This window comes from Bacillus rossius, chromosome 16 (assembly GCF_032445375.1).
Source record: "Bacillus rossius redtenbacheri isolate Brsri chromosome 16, Brsri_v3, whole genome shotgun sequence".
NCBI lineage: Eukaryota > Metazoa > Arthropoda > Insecta > Phasmatodea > Bacillidae > Bacillus > Bacillus rossius.
In genome coordinates this window covers 27,764,911-27,791,977 of record NC_086343.1, presented here as the reverse complement: position 1 = coordinate 27,791,977, position 27,067 = coordinate 27,764,911, and the positions used below count along the sequence as shown (strand labels likewise).

General features: G+C 39.0%; 1 protein-coding gene across 1 annotated transcript in view; it reads left to right on the top strand.

Annotated features, from left to right (window-relative positions):
* LOC134540051 (vitellogenin-like) overlaps positions 1–26,954 on the top strand; it is a 76,802-nt gene extending 49,848 nt beyond the window's left edge. The window contains exons 5-10 of the mRNA XM_063382503.1: positions 8,444–8,585; positions 12,650–12,802; positions 17,353–17,560; positions 19,843–19,958; positions 20,657–20,778; positions 22,582–26,954. Coding sequence (XP_063238573.1) covers positions 8,444–8,585; positions 12,650–12,802; positions 17,353–17,560; positions 19,843–19,958; positions 20,657–20,778; positions 22,582–22,720 — 880 coding nt within the window. The 3' untranslated portion in view covers positions 22,721–26,954. The remainder of the gene's footprint in view (positions 1–8,443; positions 8,586–12,649; positions 12,803–17,352; positions 17,561–19,842; positions 19,959–20,656; positions 20,779–22,581) is intronic.
* The last annotated feature ends 113 nt before the right edge of the window (positions 26,955–27,067 follow it).

Sequence of the window (27,067 nt, the reverse complement as noted above, 5' to 3'; positions counted from 1 at the left end):
CTACGGCCTATCGCACATATTCTTCAACAGACCCGTTGCAATATGGCCTGAGGAAGGGTTGTAATTCTTCCCGCACTAACGCGGTCACGTCCGGCAACGCTTGCTCCGGCGCTTCCCCTGGGGCTATGTGACGATAAAGCTGCAACTTGCCTGCCAGGAATCTCTCCACAGATTCTGTGTCCCTCTGTGCCTCGCCGTAGAATCGGGCCTTGCAGCTCAAGACTGCCTGGCGGTCATCAAATCACTGCATGAGACGCGTGGCGAACTCCTGCCACTGCATATCGTATCGCCCCCATAGAGGTTCCACCACTCACAAGCTCGACCACGCAACTGTTCGCTCATGCATTGTGTCCACTTCTCTACTGGCACACTGCACTGTAACATATGCCTCTCACACCATCGCACAAAATCCAGTGGGTCTTCATGCATGAGCACGCTAAACTCTGGCAGCACTATATGCCCGGCCCCTGTGGCAACCCGTACAGCGTACGCGACTGGCGGCGCTGCTGAGTTCGTAGGTGTGTCCCAGTCAATTAGGTTCGGCGACGGTGGATTCTGGTTCGGTAACATCGTCCCAATGTGGTTGCCCGAGCAGCCTCTACACTCGTCACATCCCCCATTTTCCCAGTACACGGTACTCGCTGTAGCTGCCGAGAGACGTCTCCCGCGCTAAATGTGTGGTGCAGGCTAGTTGTGTTAGTCCACATGTTTTGGCTCGCGGACACGCCAGATACAAAACAACACTCACGCACACGGTAAAGAAAACGATAAAAGAGATTATAAAACACTATAGAACAGAACCCAAAAGCGATTATAGTGGCGAGTTTATGGAGTGTCTCGCGACCGCGTCTAGCCTCGAAGGCGGCTCACACGGGACTGGAGACCAGGACGCCGGCGCACTGCTCTCGCGCGCACGGAGCGGAAATGACGTCATTCCCCAAGCCGCGGTGCACTGCGGACAGGGCTGTGATCCGGGCTCTAACCCAGAGGCACGGAGGTACGACGTCAAGTGTTGCCCAATTAGCTGTTTTCGAACTAGATTTGGTTGTTTTTTTAATCGTCTAGTGGATAAAATTACGATCTAGTTGCTAGTGGGAAATCTGGTCTTTTTTCATCAAATTTCTAGTTGAAATTTAGTTGTTTGGGATTAATTTTTTTTGTCAATTTTCGACTTGTATTCATAGCTTGTGTGTCAGTTTCCTTTTTGCTTACCTGCGCGGAAACAAAACTCCAGTGAGAGAGAGAGGTGATTGCCGGGAATTCCCGCATTGTGCAGTGTGTTGAGAGATAAAAGACTGGGATTCCCCTTTCTATTCGAATTAGAGAGTACTGCCAGACTGCCAGAGTGCAGACTGCTTTTAGTGCAACTATGCAATGGATGTGGTTGTTTATTTTAACTCAGAGCTCGTGTTGCCTGCAGGATTACCATTAGTTTTTTGTTATAAATTATGTACATAGCTATGTAGAAGAATGATTAAGAGTAAGTGAATATTATGAAAATTGTTGAGTGAAATTTTGACACTTTTTTTAAAATAAATCTTGTGTGAAGTGTTAATAACTATGGGGAAAAGTAAAACCACCGTATACTCAGAAATTTAGAGACGAATGGTTACAGAACCATGTTCTGAAAGACTGGTTATCGCGATTTCAAGGAGACAATACTAAGGCATTCTGCAAAATTTGCCATTGTTGTTTGCGTGCCAGGTTTGTGGATTTAGAAGACCACAGGAAAACTAAAAAAAACACGACTGCCGCGGGTTATTTATCTTGTGAAAAACAGTTAAAAATTACTAGTCTGAAGCCATTTACGCAGTCTTTAGAGCGCAGTAGTGCTGAAGGATCTCTTGCTCTATTTGTGTCGGCACACTGCGCCTTTGCAACATGTGATCATTTAGGGAAAATGTGTAAGAACATGTTTAAAGATAGTGATACTGCTAGACAATTACATATACACCGTAAAAAATGCAGTGCAGTTATTAACAATTTGTTGGGACCATATTTTGAAAGTGATCTGAGGAATGATATTGGTGATGGAGTATTTAGTATTCTTGTAGATGAATCCACTGATATAAGTGTTAACAAACTTCTTGCAGTAGCTATAATATATTATAGTACCTATTTCATCAAACAGCATTGTTTCAACTTTTATGAAAATGACTGAACTTGAACAATGTAATGCTGATGGTATTGCTAATACTATTAAACTGACATTAGTAGAAACAGGCTTGAATTCACAAAAACTGCAAGGCATTGGCACAGATAATGCTAGCGTCATGGTGGGAATAAATAATGGTGTTTATCAGTTACTGAGAAAGGAAATACCACACTTGGTTTTAATTAGGTGTGTGTGTCATTCCATTCAGTTAGCAGCATCCGCAGCAATTGCTGAGTGTATGCCAAGAAATTTAGATTTTCTTATTAGAGAAACGTACAATTGGTTTTTCGAGGTCTTCATCTCGCCAGCTGCTCTACCGCCAGATTTTTGTCACTCTAAATGATGATGGGGATGGTGAACCACTAAAAATTCCTCAAGCTTGTGACACTAGGTGGTTGTCTATTGAACCTGCAGTTAGCCGAATTACTGACCAATGGTTAGAGCTCAAAACTCATTTCAACTTAGTATGGCATTCTGAGAAGTGTTATACAGATGAAATGCTATTTGTCATGTATAATGATGAACTAAATCTGGCATATTTATTGTTTCTGAAACCCATACTTTCGGATCTCCAGAAAGTAAATAAGATGTTTGAATCCAATAATGTTGAACCATGTAAACTTCTAAATGACCTTGTCATTTTGATTCAGTCACTTAAAAAAAAGTTGTTCGTCCCACCTATTCTGTAGTGAGAAATTTTCTCAGCAATGATTTTCAAAAACCTTAGACCCTAACCCATATTTAGGATATTTGTTTGAAAATAAGATAGGTAGCGAAATTGAGGTCCACTACTGCTGGAGAGAACGTAAATGATATAAGGAACAGGTGTGTGGCATTTGTCTGCTCTCTAACAAAACAACTTAAACAAAGATTGCCGGATAACATTTATTCTCTAAGAAAAGTCTCTCTTCTTTCAGTTTCCAATGCACTTACAGTATTAAAAGAGTCTCTCATTCCTTTACTGGAAATATCACATGTAAGTAGCAACTTGATAGACAAAATTGAATCTCAGTGGCATAAACTAACACTTATTGAATGGAAAAACACTACAAATTCCACTAGTTTTTGGGCTGAGGTTCTTAATTATCAAGATGCTAGTGACACAAATCGGTTCAAAGAATTAGCGAAGTTCGTGTTTTCGTGATTGGTTCTTCCTTGGTCTAACGCTGAAGTTGAAAGAATTTTCAGTCAGTTAAACCTTGTTAAAACAAAGACAAGAAATAAAATGAACACACAAATGGTGAACTCTATTTTGGGGATTCGTTCTGGTTTACATAGGAAAAAACAATGTCACAATTACAAAGTTCGTACACACATTGTTAAAAAAAATAGGAACTATAGACACATACAAATATTCTTCCAAAATGACTACAAACGTTCAATCAACCTCCAGCACACCATCAACTTCCAGCACGCCACCGAGTTTCATTGCTCAACACACTTCCAGTGTACCATTGACTTCATCATCTTTAGGCGTAACTTGTGAAGAAAATATTGACGAGATTGATGATTATCTCCTATCAATCAACTTTTAGGTGAGTTAAATAAAAGCCTTTTGCATTTTTTTCTTATAACATCATTCTAAAATATATTATTTCATAGTTGAAGCAATGTTTTTTGTTGTCATCGTGTAAAAATGTGTAAAATGTAATCTAGTTGTTTTTGGTGCAATTTTAGTGGTTTTTGGCCTCATTTCTGGTTGGAAGTTTTTTAAATTGTTGGGAACACTGAAATTTTAAAAAGGCGGAATCAGACGAAATAGACATAAATAATGTAATTAATTAGCTGTGCAAATGTGGAAATGCGATTTTGTTTTATTTATTCTTACAGTTTGACGTCCTTATAAGAGTTAAACATGAAGTTTTATGGACCCACAGTGTTTCTAACTATTTATGAACAAAATTGTAGGTGCTTAAACATAGTGTGGGATGAAGATGTGTATTTCTTATTACAGAAACAAAATTTATTCTTGTGTGAAAAATAGGCGAACAGTTATTTGCAATATTATTTTATGTTTATAAACGGAACTAGACTTAACTAAAATGACCAGAAGAATATTGCAAACTTGTGAATCTGGATCAGGCTTAGCAGTAAGTAGCATACAGGTCCACCATCCAAGCACAGAAAGATAATGATAAATGAAATGCTATGCATGGGCAATTGTTATTATAGCTATGAAGTATTATAATATAGATAAGGCATTCATCTCTTGTTGATAGCTATGATAATTTGAGTCGTTAAACTCAATAAGTATATAACCTTTTATCCATCAGATAAAACACTGAACTGACATTAGCTCTATCCGCCGACTCTATCCGGCCGCCCGGGACAGAGAGCACGGGACAACAACAGCCTAAGTCTATCCATGCAACTATGGAAATTCCAACCGAGGTTTTTATATTTTTACAACAAAATGTGCAAAACAACGATAGAGCAGTTACATGGCCAGTGGCGTAGCCAGGATTTGTGTATGGGGGGTCTTAAGAAACATGCCCCCCCCCCCCCCCCCGTATTAAAGCGGGGGGTCTGGGGGTCCTCCCCCGGGAAAATTTGGATTTTAAGGTGTAAAATAGTGCTATTTTAGCAGTTTTCGGTTCTTAAGAGGCCATGTCAGTAAATGTTTATTTCCAATATTCTGCTCTAGAAGTTCTCTCTTTTAACAGTGAGATTTAGTGGCTTATTCAACCGAAGTAACTGTAGCCGCAGCGCGTGATAAAGCTACGAAAAATGTATCTGGTTCCTCGACAATCTGAGAGGATGACAATCTGACCGGCGGCTCACTAGGAAATTGCGGATGCAGGGATTCAGAATTAAGAAACCTCACATTTACAACTGTTATATGAGTCGTATCTAAAAATTTTAATACTTTAAACGTATCGAAATACAATTAATCTTCAAACATGTGGTAATTATTCTTTATCTGGATGTAATATTCCGTGAAAAATAATGTTAGTTGACATTAAAAAGTATACGAAATTCATCACATAACGTTTTAAAAGGATAATAACATAAATTCATATGCTTAGATATTGCATATGCATTACACACAATCTAAATACAATCTCACTTACGTCAGACTATCTAATTTTTTTACAATGCACCATTATACAGTTTAACAGAGGTAGGAGAACCTCTTATCGACGTTGTTTCAAAGAATTTAAATTTACAAATATTACTATTTATCTTATTACGATATGTATCTTTATGAATACGAATTTACAAAAAAATTATTGAATTGACTACATTACACTTTAACATTACACAAGACTAAAACACTAACAAAACTTAATTTTATATATTGCTGCAGCATATTAGAAGACGAAATAACTCACAAGACTAACATTAAGAGGGCTGCATTACAAATTTACTTTACAGAGGAGAAAAAATCCTTTAAAAATATTTCATTACCTCATTGATTACATAATACTGCCGTTGATGTGATCGTTGATATAAAGTATTGAAAAAATATATTCCATTGTGTTTATGTAAATATTTAGAAAACATTATTGCTTATAGATGCTCATTATTTAAATAATAAAGATTCTTTTACTTTTATGTACTGAACAAACAAAATACAGTAGAACCCTGTTATAATGTTCCTGCATATAATGTTTTCCTGCTTATAATGTCATATTTTTAAAGTCCCAATATTTCCCCCATAAGGACAATGTATTTATTTCCTGCATATAATGTTCATAAATAGTGTAATTTCCTGCTTATAATGTTTGCTTTCTAACACTCAATAAATGGGGAAAAAATGTTTTAAAACCAAATTATTCCAACACTTACGATAAAAAGTTTCCTTTATGTATGTTTATGTTTACAATCACTGCCATACAATACATGAAGTTTGTTAAAATACAATTTTATGCAATATACTGAAGGTACACAATGTTCATAGTTACCTGTCAGTTGGCACCCTTAGTCAACTCTTCTCTTCCTTGCCATTCCAGTGGGTATTCAGATGCACGTACATAGTCCTACGATATTTAAGTTGCCAACCATTGAGCGAGGGCATAACTAAAAGTGTTTTCTATTGCCTACAAATAATTTTTTTTCTCATTCATATGTAGGAATCCCAAAATTAAACATTTTCAGGTGGCGAAGGAGTAGACGTTCTCACTCTTAATGTTGTTATCATGAATCATGAGACAATTTTACAAAAAATGTGGCAGTGTATCTTTAAAGACAAACAAAATTTAACCAGGGAACAAGACGAAGTTGAAAAATTGTTGGCTTGTTTCAGAAAATTCATGTATCAAGTATTCTATCTTTGGTTTTAACATTAAAGTTGTTTACATAGCTTGGTGAGTCCATTGGTACAAAGCTCGAACATTGTTAAGTGCTAAATTGAGATTTCCTGCTTATAACGTTTTCCTGCTTATAATGTTTTTTTCTTGTGCTCCCTTGAAAAACATTATAACAGGGTTCTACTGTACTTATAAGTTAATAAGAATAAGCTTAGTTGAGTAACATCTTCAATTTTTTTGAATTCAATGTACATATCGAAAATCATGTACAATGAATGCAACTGATTGAATTCAATAAATATTTGATGTTGTGAAACGGCCATAATGGTGATGTCGATAATTAAAGATGCTCACATGCATTTTGAGAGTCCGTATAAAGCCTATTACAATTCTATAAGTATACATTAAAATGCTTTTAAAATAGACATGTGTAATATAATTAAAACTTGTTTAAGTAAGATCATCACAAAAAAAATGAAAATCCTTCAACAGTAAGTTATGTGTTATAAGATTTTAACAAAACACACATAACATAAGAGAATATTAATCATGCCACATACTTCAACACAAAATACTCATTCCAGTAAGCGCTACGTAAAAATAACTTCTATTTTTATGCTGATAACTTTGCATTGTTTTATATATCATTATTTCTAATTTTTAATATTCCCTACACATTAACTGAAATTAATTATCTACAAAGTCTTAGCAAATGTTGGTTTGTACCACATACAGTTCGTACGATATCTACGTGAAACATACAGTTTATTATTAGTAATTTCAATTATATTTCCATGTACATAATGAAATTAGTATAGGGCCTAAGTTGTTCACTGTTGAGTACTTCTGAAGTATTTTAATTGTGAGTTAACATACATACCAAATGCCATTCTTCCAGGAAAGTTACAAAGAAGACAACAAGATAATATAAGTATGTATGTAGTACCATATTTTAAACCCCTATTAAATGAATAATAACTCAATCTCTTTTCTTTACTATTAGTAATAATTTTTTATTACTGTTATTTGTAACTTAAATAAAATGACAACTAACAAATTAGTAAAATATATAATTACGTGCGATATAGTGTGACATTTTTACTTGGACGGCAAACGAATATAATAAAATGTCTATGACAATGTTAACTTTACTCGTTATTATGGAAAGAAACAAAGGATAAGCATATTCTACGCTGACATTTAAAAATGCTCAATTCAAAATGAACTTTTCTTCCCGATGACAAACAAAAAAGTTGTATGGCGTCACATCAGCGGAATATTCCCTTGGCATAAATGTGTGAAGTCTGTGGCACTTGTGGAGAAGTAAACCTTCGCTCGAACACAAAAAACAAATGAACTAACAGCTTTTTTTTTTGATGGGATGTGCAATCGGAGACCCCTGGGGTGGTTGAAGAGTGTCAGGTCGGTCGCCAGACCAGATAGTAAAAGCTCAGGGGCTGAGGATAGAAAAGGCCTATCTCCAAATCATTAAGTATAAATGTTGTCATGTATTAGTTAAAGACTTGATTACACCCAGGTTTTTAAACCCATCATGATCATGAAGACACTGATCGGAAGGTACTGTGCAATACATTTGAATGGCCTTTTCAGTTTTTGCTAAATAATTATAAATATAAGCAAAATTTCACTGTATCTGGACAAATCAAAATATTGATAATATTATTTACATCACAGAAATAATATATGATATGATAACTAAATTTGAAAAAAGCGGTTATGTTAAATGTATTGTATACTTTCAGTAGGCAAAATTTCCGGCCCCTACCTCTTATAGACTTTGAGAAAAACTGTCTTTTAAAATAACATTGATATAGATAGGAGCACAAATTTGTGACACGGCCTCTTGAATTTAAATATTGTAATGGTAAAAATTTTATTAAATTTAATATGAAATTTGTTTGAGTGATGAATAAAACATTAATTAAAGATTTGTTGCTAAAGGGGGGGGGGGGGGGGTTTGAACCCCTAAAAATTCCCCCGTGGCTACGCCCCTGCTGTGATTGCCGCCCATGCGCAGGTTCGGCTTCGAAGACGGCATCGTCTCGGAGTTGTGTCCCGAGGACAGCGAGCTGAGTTGGGTGCTCAACTTCAAGCGGGGCATCCTGTCCGCCTTCCACAACTCCATGAAGAGGTTTGACATTGACTTCAAGGGCATGGAGGTAGGTCTTCACCAGTGGCATAGCAAGCGGGTGGCAGGGATGGCCCCTGCCAGGGTCGCCGTATCAGTGGGGGGGGGGGGGGGGGGGGGCGTTGCCGCGACGGTTTCGCGGTTACTGTACGCCTCCCCCCCCCTCTCTGTTTTAATCCAAGAGGGGGCACCATTTTCAAGTAAGGCCAGGGGCGCCAGTCACCTTAGCTACGCCACTGGTCTTCACATCAACGCGGAGTCTCGTTAGTAAAACACTTTTTACATTAAGTATTCTCTCTTTTTTTTTTCCTGGTTTGTGCATGTTAGTAATAATTTGAGTCTCGTAGATAATTTGCTTGACTAGAATAATAAATTAAGGTGCCTGCATATTGTTAATGAGTTGGGATGGTAAGTGCGACTCTGGCCGGTGCTTCTAGCCTCTGTGCAAATCTGTGGATTGGTGCGCGCAATCTTCTCGTCATGCATAGGACGGTTATGAGATTGAGTGGTAACCTTAAGATTATGTGGTGAGGAAATGAAGATACGGTAAAATGTAAGTCCCTTGAGTGTTTTGAAGGATCTGAACCAGGGAGTTTTATGCCTCAAAAATTTCTGAAAACTTGTTTTTATCCATTTTCATATAGTTAATAAAAAAAAACCCATCTAATCTGTCCTCAGCGTATTCTTGAATTCTTTTCGTTATCAGACCCCACGTTGATATCTTGAGCAGTTTTTAAATCACATGGTTTTTTCTTAAGCTCTTTATACTATATGTGTACCTAGGTACATTTAAGGATTGGATTTACAAAGAGAAAACATGATAAAATAGGCAACTACCCTCAACCATCCAGTCGGGAAGTTTCTCTTCAGTACAAATGGAAGTTAAAGAGGCAGTGGTTGTTTAATTATTGAACCAATTGCCTCCCATAAATGTATTTGGGGGTCATTTCATGGCGAAACCCAGATTTTCACATTTAAAAAATGTACATGCTGCTGCTGCTGCTGCTAGGATCTCTTCTATCCAGCTTCCGAGCATTTTTTCAAGCAAACACAGTAAAGTATTCTGGACAGCTCCAAGATTATTGTGTGAAAACCTGGTGTAACATAAGTCCAGAAGATATCAAGTCTGGACAATACATCTGTTTAATTCATCATGATACCACCAACATTATGACAATGAAAAAATATTTTTTTTTTCCTCTTAGAAAAAGTTTTTTTTTATCATTACACAGATTTCCAAAACTGTTGTCAAGTTGGATTTTTTTTTCAGGTGTTGAATCTCGTGGTAATTTCCTAGAGTCGACTTACTCAGGGGGGTTGGTGGGAAGGGGGGGGGGAGAGAGTTGGAAACATTTATTACCCTGAAAATTGTTATTTTTAAATTCCTACTAGATATTCCTACTGTGAATATGTATTTGAATATCGCTGACCTCACCTAACCAGCCTATCACTCAAAATATTCACATTTACTTACAGAAAAAGTATTAAGATTTCACAATCAGTGAGTGACATCAAAGAATTAATATTTTTTTTTAAAAATTGCATCACCATTTACGCAATAGGTTGTACACTAACATCAATCACCATGTTCAACATGATGTAAATAAGACACCAACCTACCTATACCACTCTAAAATAACTTCTTTCGCCGGTTATGAAATAATTGCTGTTAACACAAGGTTGCATTTACAGAACTTTGAAAGTTTGTAATAACAGCTAAAGAAATTTTACTAAAATTTTTTTTCTGCACCAGTCACTACTCTAGAATATTAATGATCTCATAAAATTTAGTATTTCATTATTAGTGTAGTCAAATTATAGGTTTGGGACATATTTCACATTAAGTAATTCATCAAAAGTTTGTGTCTGTTGGCGTTGTTTACATCAGCTTAATTTGACACATCTGTTTGAAAATGGCAAGGCTATGTTGACCCAGAAGCGGCTACAGGAAAACTTTTGGGGAGGGGATATCATACAAGAAAGAATGCATTTGCAAAAAATGACATTTAATAATTCAGATAATTGATAATAATTAAGTCAAAGATTGGCCATGAATTATTTACAAAATGTATGGTCTCAAATACATATCTTCAACACTTTCATAAGATTTTCATGAAAGTAAAACTTAACCGATCATTTAAGTATTTTACAAAATAAATATTTTTACTTATAAAATAATAAAAAATATTAAATTTGGGCTACGGAGGGGCTGTTACACCTATGGCCTTCCTTCCCCCTCCTTCCCACTTGGTGCTGAGGGCTGCGCGCACGTTCCCGGTGACTTTAAGGTGTTATGAATGGGCGCCACCACGTGTAAGGGCACGTGGACCCGGCTGAGTCTCGCTCTCAGGGCGTGACGTAGCCCAGGTGGGGACGAGTTACCAGCCCTTTCTACCCTATATAGATCCAGACCTGGCCCGCTCTAGGCGTCGGGCACGCCACACTCCTAGGATAAGTAGGCTCACTCACCACGTGGTTAAATAAAGTACTCAGGTTTTACTTATATCCAGATTTAATTCCACGAACACGCCTCCCTCTACGCACGTTACACTTTAAATGGTTAAAAAGCCTGAGGCACGAACCGACTTAAGTGAATGCATGGTCCACCCACGTGGCCATGCGATAAAGTATGCTTAGTACACAATGTATAAAAACTCGAATGAGATAATTAATTATTAATACAGTCCGCCGACCGAGAGCTGCCCCGAGGATTGACGGACGAAAAGGTTTAAGAATAATTAAAGATGCAGAATTACTTGATCGGTGGTTTACAACGGTTGAGATCCCCGGGGTGCTGGCGCGTCTGCTCTCGGTCGGAGATGAAGATGAACTGAACGAGAGCTGGCTCGTCTCGACTAACATGGCGCCCCCACGCCAACACAATTACCGTTATTACATTCTGCGATTCCGTGCCCCGGCGAAAGTTAAGCAAATCATAGATTAACATTAAAAAATATATAAAAAACACTGGCAATTTAAAGTACATTAATTTTTACGTAGTTATTGAGAATTTATATAAAAACATTCCTACCCTCGTCCAAGTCCGTGCCTATTCGGGTCCGCCCGGGCAACGTCTGTAGTTTTTTAAGTAACGTAATATTTAAATTAAAGAAATACATGAGTAAACTGCAACAAAACACTGGGGCAAAAAAAATGAATGAAAAAGGGTTTACAATTCACATTAAAACTTAACACTTTAGGGGGTCGCCGCACTGCTTCTAAGCGCCCTCTTGCCGGGCTAGAAACACACGCACACACGCACGCACGAGCGGGAGGTTTGAATGGAGGGATGGTGTTTGAGCGGTGGCATATCGGACTTAAGAGGGGCCGTAGGCTCGGACGATGTCAGTGCCTTGCTCGTGTTGTCCCCATGCACAGAAGAGAAGATTATGTCCATGTTTATAAACTCTTATTCTAAAACTTAACTCAATTTATTCTCCTAGGAATGGCAGATGCCTGCGTGACTTTATTGTCTCACCCTCTGAAAGTACACATGGCTGACTGCGTCTTGGCTTCTGGGCTGAAGCCACATCCTTGCAATTAATGATGTGTCCGACACGTTTCGGCGTGCCTTTTTGCAACAGTTTTGAAAGGGCGATTATCAACAATTCGTCGTTTAGCTAACAAAACCGTCCAACCAACATTTCAGTAAATTTAAAGGAGGGTCAAAAAAAAAAAACTACTTATTTTCAAGTACGTATATGGTATACTTAATATAATACTATTTTTATTTTAAAACAACATTTTGAGTATATTTTTTACATTAAAGTAAGGGTAACCAACTACTCCTATTACCTCATCTTGGAGCATAGTGCATTTAGTAAGTCTGCTTTGTGTATTTAGGCGGTTCCATTTTTGTGTGATGGTTTTGCAACCTCTAGACTATTTTCCGTAAAAATTGTATATGTAGATGCAAAACATATGCTAGAATGAGTTGAAACCAAAAAGTCAATTTCATATTGATTGCTAAGCGGTGAATTGTTAATCAGTTGTTGATTTCCCTTGCACCAAAAACATCAAATACAAGGACATGGTCTCAGATGGCCACGAAGGCCTCCGATCTAGATTACGCATGTCTGCTCGTGCTGTCCCCAGGAGGACGTCAACGGGCAGTGTGCGACCATGTACCAGCTGAGTGGCGCCAGCAAGACCAGCCTCAAAATACAGAAGAGCAAGGACCTGACAACTTGCAGCGCACGCTACAAGCACCACACCGTCCTGCAGACCACGCCATACATCTTTCACTCGGTGAACCATGGGTGGAACCAAGGGTGGAGCCAAGGGTGGAATCAAGGGTGGAGTCATGGGTGGAGCCAAGGGTTGAACCAAGGGTGGAGTCATGGGTGTAGTCAAGGGTGGAGCCATGGGTGGAGCCAAGGGTGGAGCCATGGGTGGAATCAAGGGTGGAGCCATGGGTGGAGCCAAGGGTTGAACCAAGGGTGGAGTCATGGGTGTAGTCAAGGGTGGAGCCATGGGTGGAGCCAAGGGTGGAGCCATGGGTGGAATCAAGGGTGGAGCCATGGGTGGAATCAAGGGTAGAGCCATGGGTGGAGCCAAGGGTTGAACCAAGGGTGGAGTCATGGGTGTAGTCAAGGGTGGAGCCATGGGTGGAGCCAAGGGTGGAGCCATGGGTGGAATCAAGGGTGGAGCCATGGGTGGAATCAAGGGTAGAGCCATGGGTGGAGCCAAGGGTAAAATCAAGGGTGGAGTCATGGGTGTAGTCAAGGGTTGAACCAAGGGTGGAGTCATGGGTGTAGTCAAGGGTGGAGCCATGGGTGGAGCCAAGGGTGGAGCCATGGGTGGAATCAAGGGTGGAGCCATGGGTGGAATCAAGGGTAGAGCCATGGGTGGAGCCAAGGGTAAAATCAAGGGTGGAGTCATGGGTGTAGTCAAGGGTGGAGCCAAGGGTGGAATCAAGGGTGGAATCAAGGGTGGAGTCATGGGTGTAGCCATGGATGAAGCCATGGGTAGAGCCAAGTGTGGAGTCATGGGAGGAGCCATGGGTGGAATCAAGGGTGGAGCCATGGGTGGAATCAAGGGTGGAGCCATGGGTGGAGCCATGGGTGGAATCAAGGGTGGAGCCATGGGTGGAGCCATGGGTGGAATCAAGGGTGGAGCCATGGGTGGAGCCATGGGTGGAGCCAAAGGTAGAATCAAGGGCGGAATCATGGGTGGAGCCAAGGGAAGAATCAAGGGTGGAGTTATGGGTGTAGTCAAGGGTGGAGCCATGGGTAGAATCAAGGGTAGAGCCATGGGTGGAGCCAAGGGTAAAATCAAGGGTGGTTTCATGGGTGGAGCCAAGGGTAGAATCAAGGGTGGAGTCAAGGGTGGAGCCAAGTATGGAGTCATGGTCCCCACACCCTTAGCATCAGATTTGTTTTTCAGTAATAATGCAACTCGTTAACCAGACTTAAAATGCAAAATAAGGGAGTAGCTTGTTTTTAAACACCCATTAGGATTTAACCATATGGATTTGTGTTTGTTTAGTAGAACTTATTATTTAAAAATTTAAGGTTTTTAAGTCACTTGAGGGTCCTCATAAAGCCTCTAATTGTGTTTTAAGCATCATCTTTTTAAAAATTTTCCAGGCAGGGCTCTTAGGCATCCATCTAGCTTGGAGGGTTTTTCAAATTCTTAGACACTCCTCCCCCCAGAAACAGGTCTATCCTAAATATATTCATGCTCGTTAATAACCCGTGACTTCGCTTGCGCAATTTAATGATATATTGCTGATATTTTGCCATTGTAAGAAAAGTATGTGTTTTATTCCGAAAATTTTTACTAAAGAAAGATTTAATTCATAACAAAACCATTTGAGAATGATATTTACTAAAGTTGTTATGCATAAGCCTATTAAAAATTTTTAGTATTGATTAAATATCCGATTTTACAAGACACTTTTGCTCGCAGCTTCGTCTGCATGTACTTTAGAATGGTATCTAGAGGAGAATTAGTAAAGAGGGGAAATGAATTATAAAAAATATGTTTGATATGTACTGCAGTTTTGCGCTTCATTGACATGGTAGAGTCGCAGAATTTATATTGTTTCTTGACACTTATAATTTAATTCTATATATTTGTGTAGACAACAATAAATGATAAATTATTTTTCTGCCTTTATACATAAGTTTTGGACACTTTAAATTCTTGAACAACCATCACAGAGTTGAACCATGCAAGAAGCATGGATTACATGAATGAATTCCTGCCACTTTCAATGTTTGGCCCTGGGATGTATTAATTGTCGATGTAAATTCTAACTTTAGCGGGAATTGCAGCCTCTTAAAATGCATTGGAAAATTATTGGGATGCGGGGAATCAACACACAGTTTCCTTTAGCTGCTCCGTTGAGAATAGTCGCCTTTATAATGTTTATCCCCAGCTCTGTGATGCGTGGCATGGTACCGTTGCACAATCTCGGTGCATCAAGGTTACACATCAGCAAGCCAGGGATGCCAACCTGCAGCTCCAGCTTGTAGGAAGGCATGCCTGTTAATTCTAAGGAGTTCAGGAAATCCCTGTTCATCACTGTATCGATTGATGCATATATCTTTGATTTGTTGACTACCACGTATAACGGTTCGTTATATACAAAATAAACAGTTCAACGCCGATTGCAAATTTTGATGTTTTTATTATTTTTTTTTTTCAAATAGAATGCACCGACGATTCCAAACACTTCAAAAAGAGGCTGCTCATTCATTCCACATACATATGCCCGTCGAACAGATGCTCGTAGTTCGCATGATGAGAATTTACCGGAAAAAAATATCGTCCTTCAGTAATGTTTTACTGCAAGTACAAAAAAATGGGACGACCTCGAAGAGGACCGCACCCAGCGAAAACGAATTCCGCCCCGAGCCAACTGCCGACGAAGGTGGCCGCAATTTCTAATTCATTGTCCGAAAGAAAATAAAACGAATTAGGTTGATTTAATCTTCGGCCTGGCTCCGACCACCAACGTGAAATTATCTATTAGTACATTACATTATAATTTAGTGAGAAGCCACCGAACGCGACCTACTGTGGCAGCGATCGACAGACGACTGGTGAAGTCTGGCCACTCTCTTCTCCACGCAGGGAGAAGTCACCTGACCTCACCGACCAATCACACGCACGCTTCATTCACTCTTACAGATATTAGCCAATCACAGAACAAGTTACAACACATGAAAAAATCTTGTACACACAGAAATCTGGGCTTCCCCTGATCAGTCTCTTTTCAATTTCACATCGAAATCGGGGACTTCCATTCTCGTTCTCTCTCCCACACCGTGAGAGAGCAGTTATCACTCAGTTCCCATGCAGGGGGGGAATTACTGTCTTTATCTCGGTTGGCGGGGAAACACTGTTCCTTTCTCACTCCCACTTACAGGCCTCTCATGCCTCTCTTTCTAACCATCACACCAGCCCAGACACAGTCCCGTGATTTATAATTATATTACAACACGTTAAATAAAAATTAAGAACAATAATTATAATACAAATTACTTTACAAAATTAAACTTATTAAGAAAAACCTGAATAAGTAGGCCTAAACACGTAAAAATCTAGAATAGCGACTTCTTTGTGAAAAATTACATAAAAAATAGTACTGATAGTAAATGTCTGTTAAAATACAAGGTACATTCTTAAAACACATAGCAAGTGAAAATAACTTATATTAAAAGCCATAACATCTGATTATACTGTCTCATAATATACACACCACTCTAAAAACATTGACTTATTTATATTTACCTATACAAAAAGAAGTTTAAAAGAAAATTATTTAATTAGGAGGGCAGGGTTCTGCAACATTACACACGTCTTAAATCTGTTTATTTTATTGTGTTTCAAATTCAAGGCAACGTCATCTGTTGACAGAGTTCAAAACTGAACTGTTATTACCGCCGTTATTTTGCTAGTTGCCGCGAGCGTCACTAAGCGGATGGGTCTCTCCAAGGAGAAGGATTCAAAGTTGCCAGACCTTTCTAAATGACAGTGTGGCGTTCATAAAGAAATGACATACACTCACTGTTTGTATGTCTATGACTTACCTCCTGTGATTTTCTATTATAAAACTGAATTTACCCCTTTTTCACTTTCCTTACATACGCTAGTTATTTTCTCAATAGCCTCTGTGTTTTGGGGAGGTTTTTGTTTATAACTCGCAACCAACATCTTTTCCATCTTTTTTTCAATTTTAAAAATTAATTCAATTAGAACTTTTAAGTTATCTAAGCAAAAAAAAAAAAAAAAAAACACCTGGGTCAGACTATGAACATCTGCCACAAAAAACATAATCACAAGTATCAGTATGAACATCCTGTTAAATAGTTTTATATATATATGTCCACGACAAAGCTGATAATTTTTATACACTAAAACTAAATAGCTTTTTTTAACATTAAATATTGAAAGAGCAAAACAGTGATTTCTGGGTTCTCATAAAAAAAAAATTATTTTCGCTCAAAGACAATACTTCAAAATCATATGGGTTGGTGCATTATTTAGAGGTTGGTATGTGCATAGGGACTCGATTCAGTTATGAGCTTCGTAACTCCTATCTAGTGTCATCTCCCTGATGCACCTAGTACAACAAGCGTGGAACACTAGTGCTCTTACATATAATGAATGAATGAATGAATGATGGCATGACATAGACATCGGGATCACTGGAGATGGTACGGAGTGTTGAGATACGAATGTTTCCCTCCACTTTTACTCTGAATAAATGGATGTCGTCTGGAAAAGAACCTCAGTTTTCCGAGCGCAAGCCTCTGCCCACTGAAGGCTTGTGTGTTACGGTGCTGCAGAACTACCAGGCGCCGCCTGTGATGCGCTCCAGCTCGCGATGTCACCTCACGGTCGACCACAACGTCTACACGAGCGTCGGCTGCGAGGAGCGGCACGTGTTCCGGCCGTTCAGCGGCGCTGCCAGCGGCGCCACCACCGTCACCGCCCAGAGCCTCACGCTGTTCGCGGAGAACAACGCCACCGCGAGCGACGACGACGATGACCCAGGTGCCGGCCCGCTCGGGGCTTACCCGAGAGCAGCGTGCCGACGTGAATGACGATTCGTCAGCGTCACGTGGTGTCGAGGCATGCTTGCTAGTTACTGGGCTTGCTGCTATGTTGGTTTGCCGAACTGTGGTAGGAAAATCAGGGGCGCAACAACAGGGGGGAAGGGGCCTAGGGTATTTTGCCCCCCCCCCTCTGAAACCTTGAAGTGGGGGCAAACGGGGGCAAAGAAAGTGCTGTGTAATCAATTTTTAGATAATAAAACTGCTTAAATAGCACCATTTTCCACCTTGAAATACAAATTTTCCCGAGGGAAGACCCCCGGACCTCCAGCTTCAATAGGGGGGATCGATGATTCTTTATGAAATTTTCTTTGGAAATTTAGTTGTTGCGCCCCTGTAGGAAATAGAAGTAGATATAAAGCAGGAGTTCCATCAAATGTTTTGAACTAAGGGGAATCATACCCCACCTCGTGGGTTTTAAAAAAACCTTGCAGTAGAGATGTGTTAAAAAACGCAACATCTAGTTGTTTGATCCTTGCTGGAATTAACACTTGCGACTTAGTGTAACTATGTATTAGGTCAACTGCAGTCACTCGTTTTGAAGTAGGTAACCAGGGATTTCTTCCTGGCGGTTACGTGGAGCCTGTTCATTAACATCAGATGAACAGATATTATTGTCAGCAATTGGGATGGATATTTCAAGATGAACCTACTAAAGCACTGCGCACAAGTGCTCCCACGTCCTATGTATGTCGAGGACATTAGAGATGGTAAAGTGGGGGTTGAGATGGAGCATTAATGGAAATAATTTGAGGTGGAGGGGACAGGAGAACCTCCAGAAAAACCACCGGGAATCGAACCCGGAAAAACGCTTTGGTGGTAAGCTAGAGAGTTCCGACCACTCAACCCCTGTGGCTTCCCTCGTGTACAATGCTTTTGCAGGAACCTGAACAAAGATCCCATCCTCGAAAAATAAACCTGCCTGCGACTGCACACGCTTTGACTTTATCTTGCTTCATATACAGCATGTCATGAAGGCACCAGACTTGCAAAAATGGTCATATGTCATAAAATCTTGTGAGAGATCTAATGTTTAATTGCTAAGCACTTAACTTAGATATTTTCTGCTTACTTGCATTAAATTTGCAAGCAGTTATGGGTTGAATCCACTATTTCTCCAATGCAAGTTTGATTCTTAAATGAGTGTCTTGAATTCAAATCCAATCCTCAGGTTAAGAATAAAGTAAGATATGAGAAAACATGATTAAATTAAGCTTTTGAAAATAATTTAAAATTTTAAATGATTAAATTATTTGTTTTAAAAACAAAAAAAAAGCATACAAACATATTAATAAAAATTCTTTTAAGGACATAAAATTGTTATTTTTTGTTACAACTGTTCCCGTAAGTGGTAAACAAATATTTTCAGAGCATTGTAACTGGTGGGAATTTTTATTTTTTATATCTTCTGTAGAGATAAATAATACAGTCCATGTGAAGTATCAAATTCTTTGAATACTAAAGATTTGATGGGTTTAAGTCATGTTCTTTATTTCTCAGCTCGTCAAGTGATTATTAACTTTATTGTATGAAAAAAAATGAAAATTAAAGATATAAGTAAGGTTTGCTATAGTCTTCCTGTCTTTGGGGTTGTGTGTTACATCTCTAATGACCTGTCGCAACGTTAAGATCAAATAAGAAAAACGTTTGTGAAATTTAACTTTTTACTTCCATAGAGTACTACGTTGAAGCGATGACTCATCAGAATGTAACGAAAAGTGTAATGTTTAGGAATGTGATCAGGGGGAAGGGGAATATTGTGTGCTCTACTCTTCTCTCTTGGCCAAGCGTTTGCGAAACAATGCTACAGTGCTGGAGTTTTGTAATGCTGGAAACCACGAAAGTGGTTTCTCTTCAAAAAATTCATTTAAAACCAGTGAGATTGTTAAAAAACTTGTGTAGACATTTTCAGTAGTGCTAGTATGTGTATTGTGTACTTTTTTTTTTAGTTTAATTGTTTACGTGAAATTACTGAATATTTTAATTTTATCATGCGAGTGGTTTGTTAAAGCGTGAAATTTCACTTCCAATGCTCATGGTGACCATGCTGTTTTTTTTGTCACATGTTTGTTCTCATACTTATCCCAGTCTCTCAACACTTCCATAACAGGAGTGACCAATAAATATTCCCCATGCACTTACACTATAACAGAGAGATGAAGTTTATCGGCATGTGTAAAGGGAATACGGGCGCAAGAGTAAAGCCGTCCTCTGTGGTCGCAGGCGTGGTGACCAGGCGGACGAGCCTGCTGTTCGACCACGACCTCACGCCCAAGCCCACCACCGGGGAGCTGAAGGCGTCGCGAGACCTCGTGAAGGTCATGTGCAGGCTCTCTACCGTGAGTGCTGCCTCCTTCGTCGCCAGGGACACCTTCCGCTGCTCGTGAAACTTGAAATACTCTTGTGTTGAGGGGGATTAGGCCGCTCCATCTTGCCGTGTCAAGCATTTTTGATACCGCTTGCAATAACGCTTCCGTGCTATTTTTTTTTTTTTTGGTTTGACATGGCAAAAGGACTTAGCTTTGGCTACTTCTTGTTGAAGTCAGCACTTGTGAACTGGCGTGGCTATCATTATAATTGTAGTCGCCCGCGTGACATAATAAGTTATTTCCTTGCGGCACTTACAGACTAGTCTGTTGGTAAATGTATGGTTACAGCAAAGTATAGATGATTTGGGAGGTATGATTTATGCCTTGGCGTGCCAAAAATTAGGCTAAATATTTAAAAAATTTTGAATTACAGCAAAAAGATGGAAAAAATCCAAGATGGCTGGGCCTAATCTCTCTCTTAATGTTATATAAGCCTTTTTTTTTTTTTTCGTTTGTAGCAATGTTTGATGGAAGGTTCTTTTCTTCATTTAACCAGGGCAGTGAAAATTGAATTGTTTTACTACCAAACTTTTATATTTAACTTGAAAATAACTACTTGTTAAAAATGAGGGTCCTTGCATGTTTGTGGATTGCTGTAATTTTGTGGACATCAGGAAGCTTTTAGAGAGCCCAGTGAGCAGACAGTGTGACTTGTGCCCCTTTTGCAGGATGACATCCAGAGGGACTTCCCCAACGTCTTCACACAGTTCATCCACACAGCGCGGCTGCTGTCGTCCCAGGCCCTGACGCAGCTCTTCAGCAGGGCCAACAGCATATGTCGTAGTGGCAGGTGTGACTCTTTGTGCTTTCGCTTCAAGTCTCGAGTCGGTTAGGGGTTTCAGTCATATTCAGTACCGTTAGAGACATATCAAAGTAAAAGGTGTTTAATCAGGCACATTGGTACTGTTGCCACTTCAGATTAGCAATCTGGCTGGATTATCGATTGGCAATAGAGTTTCAACGGAAAGAGCAAAGAAAAAAACACTGTTTTTAACTAGCATATGGGTAGCATACTAGATATATGCTGATTTTTTAGTTTAGAAAGTGTAGTGCGATTCTCACGCGAATTTATAACTTTGGGTAAAAACAAATGTATAATTGCCGTGTTTCTTGAGTATGTGTGTAAATAATTAAATTAAAACAAGTGGTTTTGATTAAAACAAGCTGCTCTATAAAGAAAATGAAATATAAGAGTTGGTCTTCTTATAAAAATCATTACAGAAATATACTCATGAAATGTGAACTGTAAAAATGTAACCCACAAAACAGCAGGAAACCCTACTGAAAAAGACAAAAAAAAAAACAACAGACAGTAACGATAAACCCTGAGCGAACTAAAACCACAAGAAGTGAATTGTAGTCAAAGTAATAAAAAAAAAATAAATTATTTTCCTATTTTGTGGGAATTGCTGACTGTACTGTAAATCCCTATACTGTGGGAAACACCCATTCTATGGAAAATCCTCTTCCTGTGGGGAAATACCCTTTCAGTGGTTAAGTCCCAGTCAGATGTGCAGATTTTGCTGGACTTGAGTTGTTTGATGTTATAACTTTTCTGGTTGAACATAAGTGGCAGAAAATGAGATTTGTATGGCTTTCATTTGTACATGCTAAGAACAAATAACTAATATGATAAATAGTTTATTTAAACAAAAATAAAACAAGTTTTTTTTTTCCAACTCTGCTAAAAAGTAATTTTATAAATTATATTAAGTTTATATTTTCTTCTCTGTACAATATGTTTTACTTTGAATAGTTATTTAGTGTGAAGTACTTCAATTATTAAGTGCCAAAAATTGAGTGTTATTTCACATATGCAGCAATGAGATATCACTTTAATTGGTTACAGTTACTTGTTTGCAAAGTGTTGAATTAAAACATTTTAGAAATAGGTTTTGAATAACAGTGATCACGAAAAAACGAAGAGGGAGAAAAACCAACATGACAAGTGAGACCAAGCCTTTTTTTTATAAAAAAAAATGGTTGTCTGTAAAGTTGGTTTACGGACGATAGTTTAACGTGACAACGTCATAACAAAACATTGATGAAATGATTGCATACTTTTAGAATAAAATTGAATCATTTTTATTGAATTATCACAATTTTTTATGGATACAAAGAAGGAGTGAAATGAAATCTACAATTTAATTGATACATTTACTTTTATTTGCACTTATTAATTCAAATATGTTTATTACTTTAACGAAGAGATTATTTTAACTATAACTTTCATACGTGTTCGCCATTTACCTTCTTCTAATCTGTGTTATTCTGTTAAGGATAGGACGATGATAGGGAAAAGTGGGAAACGAACGGGAGTGTTTCAAGTCTAACGCGCCTCAAAAAAGTCAAATCGATGGTTGTTCCAGTCGAGTGGAAGGGAGATAGATGCGGCGCAAGCGTACAGTGAGCATAACGGGACATGGCGTAACGGGACAAAGTGCGTAACGGGACACTCTTTCGTGCGTGCAGCCGGCGTTCATCGATTTGTTAGCTGTCACGTCAAAAAAGAAAAAAAAAAAATTGCGATGATGGGGTTTGTACTGACGAGAGTTACTCTGGACTGACCCCGTGGTCTCCCTGCTTCCCGCAGGAAGCACGTGACGGACGCGCTGCCCCTGCTGGGCAGCAACGCAGCGGTCGCCGTCATGATGGACCTGGTGCAGAAGGGCCGCGTCTCGGAGGAGACGGAGCGCGATTGGCTGTTCCTCGTCTCCTTCCTGCCGAGGTAGGTGACACTGGACAGGGTGTAATGCTGGATTCACAATTGAAAAAATAACAGTAACAGTAACAGTAACAGTAGGTCGTGTGCATAGGATATGAATGCCATGTTTCCTAACCTAACGATTCACAACAGCAAAAAGTTGGTCGTGTGCACGGGAGCGAGGTCGTGCGCATAGGAGTGAAATGAATATATTTTATTTCGGTCGCGTACGCATGGCACAACAGCCAATGAGAGAAGAGCAGTGTGCTTTTTTGGCGGGACTAGAAATATGTTTATATTTATTAACCATATTGTGGTAAGAAAATGTCGAGATAATAAAAGTATTAACGTTATTTTGAAAGTTAATATGTTTATTTACTAACACTGCTAACAGATGTCGCATAGTTTGCGAAATTTCATTGGCTAAAATTAGCAGTAAAAATTCAATTGTGAACTGACTTCGCAGTTCGCACAGGTCGTGTGCACAGGTCGAGTGCATGGCTTGCTATGCACCCGCTTAATTTTTTTAATTGTGAACCCAGCCTTAGAATATCGGATAAATAAAAGTCGGCAGAGCTTACAAAACACGTTTACTGTCCCACACAACAAAAAAAAAAAAAAACAAGCCGGTCACCAGTCTAGCCAATAACATAACAATAAAACCTACCATGTTTTCTCATATTTCAAACAGACGATAATTCATTCTCCAACACAGGGGCCGTGAAGCTCTCATTTCAAGTTAGTCCCTAGCGCTATCGCCAACCTCGAAATTTAAGTACCAACCGGTATGTTTTTGAAGGTGTGCTTTGCACTGGAGCGAAAATAATACAGCGAAACCCCTTATTTACGTTACCGTTATTTACGTTTTCCCGTTATTTGCACTATATTCTTCAGGTCCCGGTTAGTTCCCATTTAGTCCAATACAATACTTTCCCGCGAATTACGTCTCAAAAATCGAATCCATCCCGCTATTTACGTCACGTAACAACTGTAAACAACCAGAAAATACCGTGGAGCTAGTAGGCTTAAAAACATCGTGAAAAACGTAACGTTTATAGTCGGCAATGAACATTTTAAATCGCAAAATATACATATTTCATAACATGAAAAGTTGCTTTTATTTCTAACCATGTAATAATTTAAGCCTAGGCGTATAAAAGTACGAGTAATTATAGAAGACAATCTAAAATGCACGAGGAAAAAACGTAAACTCACGAATGTACAAACATGGCTGCGTCCTGATACTGTATTTATGTCACAACTTAGCCGAAATACTGGTACGAGACATAAACTTCACAAGATAAAATGAGCGAAGTCTTGGTAACTGCTTTATACATCTTTTATAATTTCGGAAGTATTGTACATTTGACGCATATTTTTTAAACTAACCATTTATTTCTGGGGATCGTAAATAATTAATTATTGGTATCAAGACATCACGATAAACGTAAACTTGAACATGTCACGGCAGCGAGAAAACTGGTGCGTATACCAATCAACTGGTATTAGAACTCGATAAAATTGGTACACGGGAGGTGGAGCTTATATTTTTTTCCGCTAAGCTCGCATCTATTGGCTGGCTGCTGATGGCAGGTCATGAGTCTGGGCGGAGCATAGAGTGCGCATGCGCCGCCGCGTCGTTACAGCAGCTGACCGAGTACAATGACCTTTCTCCGCGTACGGCGCGCTATTGACGGTAAATTTTAATCAATTTGCGGCCTTTTTTTTTTTTAATATTTTTTTTTACTGTGAGCAATGTGTATGTAGCCCGTATTTGTTATAAACCCTGCCGGTTGCAACTGTATTTATAATTTGGAGAGGCAAATAATCTCCTTAAACAGCCAAAAAAGCAAGCAGAAGAAAATTTCAGATTTTTTTGTTAGGAAGTAATCAGAAAAACATATTGGCTTTCATTCTTTTTTTATTTTTGTCAAATGTGGTAAATTAATAATTGATTAAATACTAAAGTAAAATTTGTTGTTAGTGTGTTTGTACCTGCATTATAGTATGTGCTATTAAACAAAAAGAAAAAAATTCTAAATAAGGTAAACTGTACTCCTTTTTATACTTTTCCCTTTATTTACACTTTCCCGCTTTTTACACTTTTTTACTTTGTCCCCATGAAAAGTGCAAATAAGGGGTTTTGCTGTATTGTTTTTCTGACAACCTAACAATAGTTGTTTTGCATCTTTAAATATGTAAACACTTATAAAGATATTAGTATGGTCACACTGTTTCTCTTGGTTGGTTTTTGTGGAAGAAGTTTTCAGTCTTACGCACGTTTATACTTTTGTGTTTTTTTATTTTTTATTTTGCTGTAAAACTTGAAAACTTGACAATTTTTTTTAAAAAGTCAACAATGATACGGAAATTCAAATGAAATGGTTAAACAAGTGCTCTTATAGTATCGCTTTCCCATATCTTGCATGTCATGCACATTTTATTTGGGCTTGCTCTTTGTTTGTTTCAATGCTAGTATGCCAAGTATTTTTGAGCAAGAGTTGAATGTTTCCATTTGTGGTATTACTTTGAAGTGTTGGAAATTCAAGAATACACATTGTTTACAAGGGTTTTTGTTATTATGTAAACAGTTTCATCATGACATTGGGGAATCCTTAAATACGTTGTGACAAAGTTTTAGGTTTGTTTTAGCGTTAAAATTTATATTGGTGGTTTTATGTACTTAAAGAGAAATCAAGAACCCGGGGGGAGGGGGGGCGGGAATCATTTTGTTCAGCCCCTTCCTTATTTAAACCCCTCAAAAAACTTAACATTACTGTGATCATAGATGTAAACATGATCTGTGTGTATCACATTACTTGAAAAGTATGAATTATTAATCAAGAGACATCATTTTCATCGTATCAGTGTAATTCCAAGCATTAAAAAAATATTGGAACTCAAATGAAGTCTATACTCGCCTCCTTCAACCCACATCTTGTCCTTACCCTCCAGAATTCTTCTTTGTTCGTCTGTGTTGTCACCATTGTTTTGCCACAATATTTGTTTAATTTCATCGCTGTGTTTACACGTGTGTTGCTGTATTGTTATACTGTTCAGGTTATATGTTTTGAATCATCACTGGGTTCCTTTATTTATCGCTGTTTTGTCCAGGGTGGTTGTTCATCTGTATTTACTGTTCTTGTCGCAACTGTCTTGTTTGTCGTCAGCCCACTGGGGGGTTCGTATGTGCTGTGACAAGTGTTCTTACTAATTCGGTCTACAGAATTCTCTGTGCTATTTAGGCATTTAACATTTGACATCAGCTAATTTTTGGCTTGGTTTTCTGTGTGTGGTCATCTTTGGTTTGTCTGTTCTTCAGTCTTTCTCTATGACACACAGTGTAAACCAGCAATGGTGTATGTCAAATACATATAATGTTTGAAATCAAACTTCCTCATTGCAAGAATCATTCAAAGAACGCGGTAGATACATTCGACCCCCACGTCCTTGGTAGATAAGCCCTGTCCGTGGTCAAGACAGGATGCCCGGTGGCAGGGGCTTAGTCAGGGGGGGGGGGGAGTTAGGGGTTATAACCCCCTCCTTAGACCCAATTCTTTTTTCTTAACTGAAAGGAGGTAAGCTAAAAGCCTGGGTGTCTTACTGCTATCACCGGCCACTGCACTGGAGGGGAAGAGTAAGCGAGCCCTACCGATTCTCCTTACCTTCCTCTACCCCTGTCGCCAGCAGAAGCTATAAGGTTGTGACGCCGTGACGGGTCCCAAGCTTTCAAATATCTTACACCTACTGTATTTAACCAGCGTGGTAATTATAAGCAGGTGTTGACTGGGCTTCCAAAAGTGTAAGGATCGCTGCATGTGTATAGAATTGAGACGACGACATGGTGTCATGTAACTCTTCAAGCTAAAGCTAATTGTTTCCAGGAATAGATCAGTTCTGCCGAAACCCAACCCTTTTTATTCCTTTTTTTTTTGTATTGTCGAGCTTCAACCATGATTTATGATTTCGAGTGGACGTAAACAAGGCACTTGGATTGATAAAAAATATCTTTGATTAATTTCTTACTTCATCACTGGAACAATTTTTTTTTATTAAAAAATTAATAATATTTTCACCATTACAAAATTTTTAAGTTAAGTACCGAAAACTGCTAAAATAGCACTATTGTACACCTTAAAATCCAAATTTTTACCGGGGGTCGGACCCCCGGACTCCCCCGCTTTATTAGAAGGGGGGGGACCGTGCTTCTTAACCCCCCCCCCCCCATACACAAGTCCTGGCCACGCCACTGCCCGGTGGGTGTCCGCAGGCCGGACCGGAGCACCCTGCGCCTGGTGGTGCCGCTGCTGAGGGGCGAGAGGGCCGACACCCAGCGCGTGCTGGCCGTCTCGGCCGTGGCGCACTCGTACTGCCG